Genomic DNA, 15,248 nt, shown 5'->3' with positions numbered 1-15,248 from the left:
AGAGAGGTGGGCAAGGGCGGATCCAGCATTTTTAAAAGGGGTTGGGTAGGGGAGGGTGGGGGGTTGGTGTGTGCGTGCCTGCATGCGTGCGTGTCCAAATCCTCTCTCAGTCAATTTTACTGCCTACAACATACTACTGTTGAATTGTTTTATAGGCATTATTTAGAAGTTACATATTCTGTACAATGTCCCTCATTCAGTCTTGCTTGACAAGGTATAAGGATCTATAACGAAACGTTGCTTTTTACAGTTTTAAAGAAGTTGTTATCCATAAATTGTGTCTAATTTAACATACTACTGCATTTGGTTTTCAAAAGGGAGGGGGGTCCGAACCCCCGGGACCCACCTCTTGATCCGCCCATAGTGGGTGAGTTTGGTTCAAGGCCGTTTTGAACAGTATTTCAGGTGTGGCATGTCAGTTTAATGTGGGAAGAAAGCCTGAGAAGGATGGAAGTCTCATTGTGGTGCTGACAAACCTAGAAACATAATCAGTAACAGTTTGGGATTCGAACCCATGATCATTAGTTTCTGGCTCGCCTAAGGGACACAACTCTGTGCACAGGAACCTACAGCCCTGACTATGGAAAATTGGCCTCCCCAGGAGAAGTGAATTGAGTATGTGATTTGACAAAGATTCCTCTATACAAGTGGTGGACATCATTGTTGAGATGAGAGGCGGCAGTTGTCCCTGAGTAATAACAAGAGTAAACTGTTTGTTTCATTTTTTTTATTAAACATTCTGTCAGTCTTTCACACTATGAGGAACACATCCAAACAAAACAAACTGTTGTGGGATCAAAGTTTGATCTACATCATATATACATATTATATGAATATCAAATTATTGATATCAATGTACATGATAAATAAATATCTTCTACAGGTCCCTTTCATGGACCATTGCAGCAACATCATCATCCAATACTTACATCTAAATGTTATGAACATAGCATTTTTTTCAACTAATACTGGGAACAAATATTTGGTAAATCAAAGTACCAATAGTAATGTTAGAGTCAACACCAGCTGAACTCTGTTAAAATGAAATAAAAACCAACATGTCCATTTCAAATAAATGGGTGTTAACAATGGCGAAGCCTCTTTCTAGACTAGGGTGTCAGAACAACCGACTTGACTCCACAGTGGATAAAACCCATTAGGGATCATAGGTAGCTCAGAGTGCTCACAACGTATGTTTACATATACAATAAAGGCACTGTACCAGAACTCCCCTCACTTACAAAATAGACATAACTTCTCAACACATTTTGAGTGAGTGAGTTAAGTTTAACGACACATCAGCAATATTTCAGCCATATTATGACGATAACACATTTTGAGAGCAAAGGTATATGGATGACATTTTGTATCACACAATACATGTTGTATTGCAAAAACTTACCCCTTGTAAACTATGAGTCATCTGTCAGTTGTTTACAATATTAAACAATAATTTGAATCATAACATGACTCATACTGGTAATTGAAAATGGTCATACTAAAGTCTTTATGATAATTGTTTGACAATAAAATGATATATTAGTAAAATGATCAACTATAGACTCAAATAAACCATATTGTCTAGCAAGATTTTACATGAATCTTAGAATATGTTATTGTTTATCAGTGAACTGTTGCCATGACAATGACAGGGTTTGTTTCAGTCAGAGTCAGAGGCATGGCCTTTGCTCTTGTCAAAATCGTCAAGATCCTGCATCAGTTTGCCCACATCCTCCTCCTGCTCTTCATCATCACTCATCTTGAATACTGTCTGTTCTCGCCTCCGCGACTGAGAAGACACGTGGTTCCGGGAGATTTCCTCTTTCTGAAAGAATGTTATATGATACATTCATTCACAGTTACAATGGTGTCTTGATATAGTTACATAAAAAAGTGATTTATTAGATTGTGAGTGACCAGGAAGGGATCCAGAGTGTCATTATGTATAATTGTGATCATGGGAGATTACTCCGATCATCACTGAAAAAGTGAGTGAGTGAGTTGGGTTTAATGCCGCTTTTAACATTATTTCAGTTATATCACGGCATGTCAGCTTAATGTGTGATGAAAGCCCGAAGTGATGCAGGTCTCAGACGTTTACCACTTCGGTGAAACCCACGAGCATGGTATGGTGCTGACAAACCTAGAAACATAATCAGGGCAAACTGGGATTCGAACCCACAATCATAGGTTTCTGGCGTGCCCAAGGGATGCAACTCTGGACAGCGAATCGTGGCGCCTTAGACGACTGGGCCACCCATGCCCCCCACTGAAAAATTAAGCCTGCTGTTTTGAAACTTGGAATAAGTGTTGTGAGTAACCAGGAAGGGATCCAGAGTGTGTAATTATGTATAACTGTGAAAATAGGAGATTATTCTGGTCATCCCTGAAAAATTAAGCCTGCTGTTTTGAAACTTGGAATAAGTGTTGTGAGTAACCAGGAAGGGATCCAGAGTGTGTAATTATGTATAACTGTGAAAATAGGAGATTATTCTGGTCATCCCTGAAAAATTAAGCCTGCTGTTTTGAAACTTGGAATAAGTGTTGTGAGTAACCAGGAAGGGATCCAGAGTGTGTAATTATGTATAACTGTGAAAATAGGAGATTATTCTGGTCATACCTGAAAAATTAAGCCTGCTGTTTTGAAACTTGGAATAAGTGTTGATCAGTGGTTTGCATATTTTGATAATGATTAATGCTTCAGATGGCTAACATGATGAAGATGATGTGACAGATAAAATTAAAATTCTGATCAGTTGTCTCAATCTATCTTAGATGCTCATATTCTCCAACAAAAGATTATTGCTTCTATTAATGGTTTGAAATTGGATAAATTTGCAGGCAGAGATTGGAATTTTTTCTGATATGTTTAAAAGTTCTAAGGTTGTCCTGTTACCATTAATGACCATTGTTTAATGTTATGTTGCACTCATCCTTCTCTCCTCCTGTTTGGTCACATGGAGTGACTGTCCCGCCACACAAGTCACATGATACCAACATGTCAGCGCACTGTTGAGGCATGACAATGTTTAGTAGTTTTCGTAAGGTTCGTAAGGTGTTGATTTCCCAAAATTGTTTATCACTGAATGTGTAACGTGTTTGAAATCGGCACATGAACCAGACAAGCATTCACCAATTGTTAATAGCTCTAAGTCCTCTTGGATTCTCTTTTGAAATAATATTTTGTGTTGAATATTATATATCAGCTGTAACAAAGGATCAGCTGCAGGTACATGTACACCTGCAACAGCTTGTTTGTAGCTCACATCCTCATCACATTGAAACAGGAAGATATAACAATACTCCTAGAGATCAGAGGTTCTGTAAGTGAGTGAGTGAGTATGGTTTTATGCCGCTTTTAGCAATATTCCAGCAATATCACGGCGGGGGACACCAGAAAGGGGCTTCACACATTGTACCCATGTCGGGAATCGAACCCGGGTCTTCAGCGTGACGAGCGAACGCTTTAACCACTAAGCTACCCGACCGCCCAGGTTCTGTAAGATATGGAACAGTTATTAGGTAGAGAATGAATATCCCTTTTTATTACTTTGTAAAACATATGTCAATGCTCAACACCAGTATATTCAACAAAAGTTCTAAGTCCATCCATCATTAGATATTTTAACATTTTAATGTGAGACTGTAACACATCTATAATTAAAATAAATTCTTGTGTTTGTATATTATGCTCCTAATCACTATAATTCATGATAATTTCTGTTGTGGACTAACAAACTTAATGCACCATTGGCCTTTGGCCTACACATGTACAAAATAAAGAATAGACATCTTGAAATTACATATTTATCAAATGAATGAAATTACAGATATCATAATTTGGTATTGATGATATCAGCAATTCAGCATTAAACGTGAAATCAGGTAAAAAAAACTATGGTTATAACGAACTAAAGGAACCACTAATTTTAATTTGTTATATACGTTGTTCGTTATAAGCATAAGTACAGCAAATGGATGGGACAAAGAAATAGTTCATTTTATCCGTGAGTTCGTAATAAATGTAGTTTACTGTAGTCACATGAAAAACGGTAAAAAAGTCAGCAAGGTAGTTGGGGATAAATCTGTGGACTACAGGGTGTGTTTCTACCTTCATCCTCTCTGTCCTCCTGCGACTGAGTGTCTCCCGGTCTTCATCCCGTGCAGAAGCCAGGCGCCTCAAGCGCTCGTACTCTTCCATGGTCTCCATCGTTCGTGCTCGGGAGAGAAAGTCTTGTACGACTGTTCAGGAAATACATATATTTGTCACTACACTACAAGTGTGGATAAACAAAACAACCGAAAACATTCTTTCTTATCAAATTACCACTCAACCAAACACTTTGACTCACATCATAAATGTTCAATGCACCACTCTATTTATGTTTACCTCAGAATTACAATCTTTGGTTACCATGGTTACATGGTATGATAATATGAACTAAGAAGCTGTGGACCAACTATGCCAGTGGAATATGATAAACCAGTATAATTTACTGTACTTGTATGACACAATATACATGTATATACATGTTGCATACAGTGTTCCTCTTTTGCACTGTGGTGTCAGTACTTGAATACTTTACATATTAAATTTGATCAATCAAATGAAGATAAAAATATCATGCATCCAAAAATGAACCCCGATGGTAACCTTTTTCCTTGGCAAAAGCACATGTAATACAATCATTTGACTCTAAAAAACACTGAATTGTTTTGAGGTCCTTGTACTTGTTATTTCTCATTAAACACTGTTCTACCATGAATTTGAAATTTACTCGATTCTGATTGGTCAATCAGAGGCTATTAAATCAGTATATTTGCTAACACCAAAGAGTTCGCGTTTTATTTAGTCATGGTAGACTGGAGATAAACCTACCCTGTTTTCAATGTAGAGCTAGATTACCTGTAGATTTAACCGCGCTAAATTTAACATTTGAAACCTCACGGTGCGTGTTCGGTTCCAAATTCAATTTAGCGCGGTTAAATCTACAGGTAACCTAGCTCTACATTGAAAACACAGTATGTTTATTTCCTAAATATATCAGAAGGCTACATTATCATGGGCTGGGCTGTGCTGCTACTTCATATTCTCTTCGAATCAATCCTTGGTTACCAAGGTGTTGCCACTAACATAGAAACAGTGTTATCCTGGTATATAGATAAATATCACTGTATGCTTGTTGAAGAGGCGACTAATGGGTTCGGGGTTGATCCATGTCATTGTATCCAAATTGCGTGGATCGATGCTCATGATATCAATCACTGGATTGTCTGGTCTAGACTCGATCATTTACAGACTGCTGTCATATAGCTGGAATATTGCTGAGTGCGGCGTTAAACAACAAACAAAAAAGCTAAATATCACTGACAGCGAAACAACAAACTCACCTATTGGTTGCATGTGTGCCCTGTGTCCTCGGCTTACTCCTACAACAAAGTCACAATATGTGATACATATATCATTGTACATGAGTCAAGAGATTTACGATCAAACAAAAATTGATCATTTCTTCAATTATTGAACACAAACATTGTGGGTGGTTTAAAATGGCTTAACCTCAAAATCTGATAACATTCCTTTTCAATGACATAAAATATGACATCAATTGATATATATGAAATGCTATTCGAAGTTAATAAATGACGATGATGAAATGATTACTTACTCATATTTAAAACATAGATCAACAGACCATAAAGCACAATGTAGGCTTTATTTTCGTTTCTGGAAATATTTCTTACTTGTTGGAGTTTGAGTGAAAAACACTGAAAACAACATCCTAAAATCTTGAAAACCATTACAAAGGAAGCTGAAAAACTTGGAAACCACAACTAAGGATGTTATCCTGCCATTAACAAAGCCTGACAAAGGCCAGAAGGTATCTCATATACTGCAATCTCGCCCTTGTAACCACTACTTGTGCTAGGTCAGGCAAGACTTCAAGACAGACATTTTGCATAACGGTGCCCGTTTGGAATGATATTTAGTTGGGCACCTTTTCATCAATATTTGGGCAGTGAAAGTCACAAGTGGTGTCCCTATATGTACCAATACAGATTGAAATATGGTGGGAATATTGATAATGACGCCTGATACTTTAACAGGTAAGAAATATGGTTTCTAACAGTACAGGGATGAAGGTTTGGATTTAACCGTCTCCATGGGTAAAGACGAACATATGGGTCTGTGAAATGGGTATCAATCAGCCAGCCGTGGATATTTATTAGCCACCATTGAAATCATTCATGTTTACAGTGGACTACACCTATATTCTCACTACAATAACAAGTCTACCAGCACTAACAAAGCATAAAAAAATCGCATCTTGCCTTGATACGCAGAAGGTGCCTTCTTCAAACGTTGTTTGATGTCGCTCGACACTAATCTGGACTCCATTGGTGGTAAAAGTTGCAAAGATTGCCAAAATGTTTTAGCATATGCAATATCTTCTGGTAATGAATCAGAAAACGTCACTCTGTCCTCGCCTTTCGTGCAGTCCACAAGTTTCAACGCCATGTTTGTTGTCATCAACAACCATCTAAGGGAGGTAACTTGTTCGTATGAATGATTTCGCGTATTGCACAACACTAGAAAAAAACCCAGCCTGTCCCCTTGTTTTAGCAGTGTGTCGGTAGAAAATACATTTGTTGCCTTTGAAATTCCTTGGATATTTTCTTTAAATTTTGTTAATAACTTTAAAGGGTGAGTTCATGCAATATTTTTGTTAAGTCTATCCTGGTAGTACATGTCAGCCTTATATGTATAGATTCCTGGTAAATCTGAATATATATTTTTTTCATTTAATAACATATGTCATTTATATTTTATTTTTTAAAAGAAAATTTATAAAAAGTTTCAGCAACTGAAAAAAATTTAGTAAACAGTTTTTCAATTAAAGCTAACAATTCCGATTACCAGTTGATTTTATTTGTTACTTTCAGAAAAGGTATTTTAAAAGGCAAATAAATCTCTCATAGTGTTATGGACAATTCATAGAAAAATGAGATTTCTGCGAAGGACATGCTCTAAATATGGCAGGGGGTACAGATTTTGTTGTGCAGAGTTGCATCTCTGAGTTGTGCCAGGATCTGCTGATTATATAGGTTTGAATCCCAGACTTGGTTGTCACTCCATCTGTACTAATATGTTTGAATGAAGTTGTAAATGTCTATGACCTGCATCACTTTGGGCAATTGTCTTGAGGTGAGGTGAAATGGGGTTTAACGTCGCATCCAAGATTATTGCACTCATATAGCGACTTGCATGCACGTGTGTGTGGCTGCTTGTACTAGTCCGGACTGATGCCGATTTATAGTGCTAGCCCACTGAGATACCATGTCGCAGTTTAACATGAATACCCCATTCAGACACAGTATACTGACTCCGAGCCGACCAGTCCCTTGTTTTAGCCCCTTAATGCCTAGTGCCAGACAGGGTAACAACAAGTTCCATCGTTTAACATCTTTAGCTATGACGCTGCCTGGGCTCAAACCCCGGACCTTCCGCTCTCCGGGCGGACCTTCTACCTAGTAGATCATGGAGGTGGTTGCAATTACCTTGAAAAACAATCCTCATTTCTTAAAAAGAACTATTTCATATCACACATCATATAAACATAATTTTCTCTTACTATGCCATAAAATTCATTGCACACATACACCTGGAAAAAAGAGTTCTGCACAACCCCTTTCATATAATATTATATCCCAATCGTCCATTTATCTTTTGAAATATCTATTAATGACATTCAATATGGAAATTGAGTTTGGCTACTTGGTTCACTGCCATTGGATACCCTTCAGTTCAGTGAAGAAAAGAATAATGCTGTTCAGTATTTTTCATAATCTCAAATCATCAAAAGGCACCAGTTCCCCACTAGACTGATCTGAATAGCAAGTTTCATCCAGACATATTAAATGGTTTTGGAGTTCTTCCCCGGAAACAAGCATTACCCTCATTTTCAGTAAAGTCCAACTTGTCTATGTGAAAACATAAAAATAAATGAAAATTAAAAATCCCAAATCATCAAAAGGCATCAATTCACCAATAGACTGAGCTGTATAGCAAGTTTCATTCAGAAATATTCAATGGTTTTGGAGTTCTGCTCCTGAAACACAAAACACCTTGTTTTCATCATGAAAAATAATGAAAACCGAACAAAATAAGAACAAAACCCCAAATCATCAAAAGGCACCAGTTCCCCACTAGTCTGATCTATATAGAAAATTTGAACAAGAATTAGTTAACGGTTTTGGAGTTTCGCTCTGGAAAAGGCAAAAAAGACGACTGGCGGATGGATGGACATGGTGATTGCTATATCCCCCCCATTTTTCTAACCGGGGGATAAAAAAAGTAGTCAAGTAACTACCGGCATGGAACAGTTCACAAGATATCACAAGGTAATCAATTCCTTTTCTGTATTTCAATATGTAAATGTCACTTTGAAAACAAAAACAAGCATTTCATCAGAAAGTAAAAAAGTGCACAATTCTTGAAAAGCTATTTCATATGGAAATACACATTAACCTCTTGCCAAATATGTTCCAGGTGTATTAGTACATCAACTGTTTTCAAGTATTGATCACTTAATTCTGACAAACATCATCCAAAACATCTACTTTGCCTTTGAAACCACTTGTGTAATCTCCAGTATCTTTTTACCCAGGGGGAGGTGAGTGCCTCACATCACAGGATGAGCACAATAGATGGAGCTCTATCAGCCCTAAAGGTACCCCCTAAACCTTTGTCAGAACAAACTGATAATGACATATTCAAATTATTTCATCAATGTTGACATATTCATTCAATAAGTGTCAAAAGCATTTGTTTCTTTTTAGAAGTATTATAACATTATAAATCAGGTAATTCAAAATAAACTTTACTGGTACTTTGGTTATTGGTCATTGGGTTATCCTTCTTGTTAAGACACTGGATTGTCATTTAGGAATTGTGACATGGTGTGGCTTCTATTGATCCAAGTGTAGTTTGTGTGGGATGGAATATGACATAGGCAATCAATAGTAAAAAAAACAGTGGAATATTGTAACATTTTATTCAGACAAACACACTCGCTCACAGATATTGTTACACCTTCAAGAGGCTTGGCATAGATGACACGGATGATCCAACCTGCGTCAACACGGAGCTCTTCATTAGCTGCAATGTCCTCAATAACCAACAGGATTAGATGTATCCACAGATTCCATGTATTCTTTATTACGCTATGTATATTGATATCAGTGTCTAGTGTCTACAGTTACAAGGGCCACTGCCATTGATTCTTTGGGGCTTCCCCAACAAGAGGCTCCCATGCTTTCCACTGTAGCATCTTCCTTGATAACATGAGTTCCCTCTCGGCCTGAAAACAGACACAGTACAAATGAAATAGCATGAACTTTCATATCCTCACATCTTTATGTCAAAGCTGTTTGGGCTTTCTTTAGGACATGAAGTAACAAGCAGGGTTAGAAATTAACGCTAGCCCGAGGCTAGTACAAATTCATTTGGGCTAGTACAAATTTCCCCATTGTTTTAACATTACAAAGTCATTTTATCTTTACCGGGGCTAGTGAAGCTTTTGAGTTTAGTTCTAACCCTGAACAAGCAGATAAATATGCAATATACCATACCACTATATGCATCTGTACAGATATGTTCTGGCCATATGGCAGTGGTGAGATAGGGCTTAACAAGCGTATAGTTGACAAAGTCATCTATATCCCCCGCCCATTTTAACACGTTATGGTCCCAAACCAGGTAACAGACCCAACATTTCTCTTAGCCCATGTCAAAATAGCTGCAATGGAAATTCTAAAATAAACATTTCTAAAACTCCTTAATATCAAATGGCACTAGTTCAGTATGCACTTTATATATAGACATGCAATGTTTGGCAAGGAAATATTTAACAGTTTATTTGTTATACTCCTTAAGTAAACCAATCCTATATTAAAACTTAAATCCAACTTGTTGCAATGGAAACGTAAAAAATAAAAATTTATAAAATTCCTAAATAGCAAAAGGCACCAGTTCAGTATGTGCCTAGTAGACATGCAAAGTTTTGTAAGAAAGTATTTAATGGTTTTTGAGTTACGCTCCGGAAACGAACAGCACCCTTATAGAACCTAAGTCCAACTTGTTGCCATGGAAACGTAAAAAATAAAAATTTATAAAATTCCGGGGGATAACAATATTTTCAAGATTGTTGCACTTATATAGCGACATGCGTGCGTGCGTGCGTGCGTGTACTAATCCAGACTAATCCGGATTTATAGTGCTAGCCCACAGTGATATCATGCCGAAGTTTAACATGGATACCCCATTCAGACATAGTATATGGACTCCGGGACAACCAGTCCTTGTTTTATTCCCTTATGCTGAGCACCATGGCCCACTAACCTTCAGCTTTCTGGGCAGACACTCTATCTACTAGACCATGGAGGTGGTCCGAATATGTCAGAAATCTACTGATATGTTACATTACATTACTCTACATATCAAATTATCAAGCGATAGTCTCTACTAAACATGAACATGATAGAATCATCTAATATTGCACCAACCAATCTCTGTGCTGTTCATACAACATTACTAACTAAGAATCAGTACCTGCAAAATAAGTTCTTCTACTTGTCCACCATTTATCTTCTGTTCCAGCTTGGCAACATCAGTTTCCTACAATAAATTGTTCATCAGCATAAACAAAATGCAGTTAAGAATCAGACACAAAAATAAACCTCAGACTCAATTTAAACAAGATGAGTCTGTATGTTGTTTAATACCACACAGAGCAATATTCCAGCTATATGATGGTGGCCTGTAAATAATCTCTGACCTAAAGAAACTGATGGTTATGTTATGAGCAACATCTAATACCATCAGAGTAGGATGAAATGCAATTAACCAATCCAATCCATTTAGTCGCCTAGCTTGTACGACATGCATAGTTTACTGGGGACCTATTCTAAACTGGAATCCCCATGGCGTTTGAGTCAGTGTCCCACTCTGAAGACATACATATGTACGAAATAATATCAACATCGGTCAAAGTCTTATTTATCAGACTTTCATACCATGAAGTTAATGTACAAAACAGAGCTCCAGAAAAGCTTTTGGTGTTGTTGGTATTTTACCCATGCATCTTAAAATCATTGGGTATCAGTAATTCTATCTGGGTATTCAAATTTCTGTTACCCACTAGTTTTTACACATGTGGGTATTTAAGTTAAATATTAAAAACACTATTCATCTAGTTCCTGCAAACTGGTGTCGTGTGGGTTCGACTTTATCGGACTCAAAAATACCATGATACTTCCACAAGAAAGTGTGATGGCAAATGATCATGATGTAACTGTCATCATGGAGTTTGGCAAGGTCGACGGAATGCCCGTTTATAATTTCAAAATAAGTTGCTGATTTGCTAATCGAATACGCAGGGTTACTTCACAATATTTTGATGATACACACAAGTTTTATTTTTGTAGCGTATCTGTAATGTTCGTTGCGTATTTGATACGATTGGATTTTATTTTACTGCGTTTTTCTGCAAGCTCTGCAAAATAATAAGGATAATCCATCTCCCCATAAAGTCAAGACAAATCCAGCATGTCAGGTAACAGGTCTTCATACTTACAGTCTGCACAATATGCATTCTGTCGTTAACAATCTGTTCCGTATATTTACGATAGCCGGCACTTGGGGGCATCTTCTGTAAAGTCCTCAGTGTCTTCTCGTACAACACTTTCAATGACTGCAACAAAGTACATCATACATTACTTTTTCCCCATACTTGATTATCAAGCGTAGCATATCTCCATTTCATAATGATAAATAACCTGGACCATTCACCATCAAAGGTTCATTTGAGTTTAATTCGAATGACACAACACTAAAAATAACCAACCAGTCAAACTACACGATATTGGTTACAGGCACTCTGTATAAGGGAAGGAACTATATCACAACTACTCCGTTTCATGTTATTATGTACTGTCTCAAACAAAGCTGAGAATGACTTCCCTCCCCTGTCTTAATAAAACATCTTTTTCAGCTAGAAGTTTAGTCTGATTCGTATTAAAATCGTTTATTTGAAATATATTGAGGGTCTCCCCCATACGAGGCTGCTATTTTGAAGTTACCAGCAACAGAAAATCTGTGCGAGGTTAGCGATTAGGGAGAGGGAATCGTGACATCATATCTGCAACAAACATATGGTGGCGTATTGGTCCAGGGTATGGAAATGACTGCCAGGTTAGTGTTTAGGGAGAGGGAATTGTGACATCACATCTGCAACCAACATATTGTGGCGTATTGGTCCAGGGTATGGAAATGACTGCTAGGTTAGCATTTAGGGAGACGGAATCGTGACATCACATCTGCAACAAACATATGGTGGCGTATTGGTCCAGGTGAGGTGAGGTGAGGTGAGGTGAAATGGGGTTTAACGCTGAGTCCAAGATTATTGCACTTATATAGCGACGTGCAAGCACATGTATGTGTGTGTGTGTGGCTGCTTGTACTAGTCCGGACTGATGCCGATTTATAGTGCTAGCACACTGAGATACCATGCCGCAGTTTAACATGAATACCCCACTCAGACACAGTATACTGACTCCGAGTTGACCAGTCCTTGTTTTAGCCCCTTAATGCCGAGCGCCAGACAGGGTAGCAACAAGTACCACCTTTTAACGTCTTTTGGTATGACGCGGCTGGGGATCGAACCCCGGACCTTCCGCTCTCCGGGCGGACGCTCTACCATTAAACCACGGAGGCGGTCCGTATTGGTCCAGGGTATGGAAATGACTGCTAGGTTAGCGTTTAGGGAGACGGAATCGTGACATCACATCTGCAACAAACATATGGTGGCGTATTGGTCCAGGGTATGGAAATGACTTCAAGGTTAGTGTTTCGGGAGAGGGAATCGTGACATCACATCCACAACAAACATATGGTGGCGTATTGGTCCAGGGTATGGAAATGGTGTACAGTAAACTACGGTTATAACAAACCCAAAGGGCCCACTAATTTCAGTTCATTATAGCCATAGTTTGTTATAAGCATTTTGAGTATCAGACGTCTTCATAATCTTGGATCAAGTCACTTGATAACGACAGAATAAAGTATATCTCTATCAATGGCTTTAGCCTAATCACTGTTTTAGTATTGTTAATTGAGTGTGTAAATTGAGGACAAGCAGTCAGTACTTAATACAGTTAATCACTTGCCTTCAATAGTTTATTGCCTCTTTGAACAACCGGGCATGGACGCGGATGTTTAGATAGCCTGATTGGTGACACGTTTTCAAACTCAGAGATAAACAGATCTAAATATACATAACACGTGACAGGGGACCATAATGTGAGTTCGCTTTATCCTATTTCGTAATAAGCATGTTCATTATATCCATCAATTTAATAAGATAATTATATACAGTAAATGGTCAAGACCAAAATATCAGTTTGTTACATCCATCAGTTCATTACTAGTGTGTTATAAATGTAGTCTACTGTATATCACAATGGAATGGAGATATAACAATATGCTGAATATTCTAGGATATTTCAAACTTGACAGCAACTTGAACAAAGATATTGCCTGATTTACAACAGGCCATTGTATGATTTGACTAAATGCCAGTTTTTCCAGTTAACTGAAACAGAATAACATACTGGCTCCATAAACATTCACTAAAAGAAATATAACCTAGATACATTCCTGAATATAAGTATTTTCTCTTTATGGTTTGGTAGGTTCATGTAAAAATTATCATACTTGTTAAATGTGACTAATTAAAAATGAATACGTTAACATAAGACCTTAACATGTCAATCCACGGTAATGGTACAAATTCAGTTCAATTTCCATCAGGTCAGATACCCTCGTAACTCACCTGGTGAGGATGTCTGGCTACTGCAAGGCCCGTCAGCCCTGTTGTCTGCAACACAGAACAAATTAGGTAATGTACCAAACTGCTTAAAAGATTAGACACATTTTGGCAATCAATAATCATACTGAATGTTTAGATGAATTCATTAACAGATTAATCACTCAATTTTCTCCACCAGTAATTCAAATACTAATCATGCTAATACAGATGATTTCAAAATTATTTTCAATTGACACAATAAAAATTAAATGATAAATTGGGCACAAAATTGCATTAGTACTTCCCTCAATATGTAACAAGAAAATGTGTAGCTATATTTCAGCAAAAGATATTGTCCGTTTAAGTTGGTCATATATTACCTTAGATGGAGGATATAACAGGTCTCTGGTCATACCATATCCTCAAACTGAGGTAAAACACAGCATAGTACCTTCATCTTTTGTTTATTCCACAAATGCCCAGTACCAGCTTAACCCCTCCCACGAGAGCCGCGATGGGGTCCTACAGTCAAGATATGACCCTATATCAGGGTCATGTCTTAATTGTAGGACCACATCGTGTCTCGCAGCCAGTAACCTGTGTACGTGGTACAAGTATATAGCAGAAGATGGTGCTTGTTACACACAACTTTTGACAAACAAAAAGTGAACCTTAGATGACACTATGTTATATAAATAGTTATGAGGTATTTATGCTGGTATACTACAGACATGTATAATATCAGCATTATCAAATCCTCAATGTTTACTGGAGTGCATTATCCAAAATGTCATGATGCTTTATTTATTTATATCAGAATGAGTTTGTGTATTTATGTCGGTGTAAAACAAAATCACAAATGGGCTTTAATCTGTGGCTTAGGCCGAAAACACTCCAGAGAATGATCAGAAATTGCCAATACTCCTTGACCAGCTTCAATAAGTTTTATATCCTAGGGCATTTTGTCATTTAAGCTATGTCACAGTCCCCGGTTTTAGACGAAGCGATGCTGTCTGGACTAGATCTAAACCTAACATGACTGTTAAATGGTAACTTTACCAATGTTCACTTAGTCTTCAGTTCACTCAACATGCATGTTGGCGTCTTGCTCATTGACACTGTCAAGGACATTTCGTACCCCTAAATTCTCTCATTAAATGCTGATCATTATGGCAGTTAACACTGGATGAGATACTCTCATAATATTAAGCAAAGCAATAATTGATGCAAATTGTTGTGTATGTTAAACATTGTCAAGTATTCTTGAGCTTCTTCTCACCAGTTTCGTTACTCCAGCCATGTCGGAAGTGTATGTCTGCGACGACTGATCCGACCTGAAGCGAGCGCGTGATCTGATTGGACCAAAATTCTCGTTTGACT

The 15,248-nt window shown here is 37.7% G+C and overlaps 2 protein-coding genes across 2 annotated transcripts; both read right to left on the bottom strand.

Annotated features, from left to right (window-relative positions):
* Nucleotides 1-712: 712 nt before the first annotated feature.
* Nucleotides 713-6,637, bottom strand: LOC124145928 (cilia- and flagella-associated protein HOATZ-like). Its single transcript, XM_046515910.2, has 4 exons — nt 6,334-6,637; nt 5,392-5,430; nt 4,112-4,242; nt 713-1,825 (listed from the first exon to the last, which is right to left on the bottom strand). Exons 1-4 carry the CDS (start codon nt 6,530-6,532, stop codon nt 1,661-1,663), a joined length of 534 nt encoding a protein of 177 aa, XP_046371866.2. The 5' UTR covers nt 6,533-6,637; the 3' UTR covers nt 713-1,660.
* A 2,403-nt stretch (nt 6,638-9,040) lies between these two features.
* Nucleotides 9,041-15,229, bottom strand: LOC124145930 (NADH dehydrogenase [ubiquinone] 1 alpha subcomplex subunit 5-like). Its single transcript, XM_046515911.2, has 5 exons — nt 15,148-15,229; nt 13,893-13,937; nt 11,637-11,753; nt 10,613-10,678; nt 9,041-9,362 (listed from the first exon to the last, which is right to left on the bottom strand). Exons 1-5 carry the CDS (start codon nt 15,166-15,168, stop codon nt 9,261-9,263), a joined length of 351 nt encoding a protein of 116 aa, XP_046371867.1. The 5' UTR covers nt 15,169-15,229; the 3' UTR covers nt 9,041-9,260.
* Nucleotides 15,230-15,248: the final 19 nt, after the last annotated feature.

The sequence above is a fragment of the Haliotis rufescens genome, unplaced genomic scaffold, assembly GCF_023055435.1.
Source record: "Haliotis rufescens isolate VD_foot unplaced genomic scaffold, xgHalRufe1.0.p SCAF_45, whole genome shotgun sequence".
Classification (NCBI taxonomy): Eukaryota; Metazoa; Mollusca; class Gastropoda; order Lepetellida; family Haliotidae; genus Haliotis; species Haliotis rufescens.
This window is presented reverse-complemented; position numbering and strand designations above follow the sequence as displayed.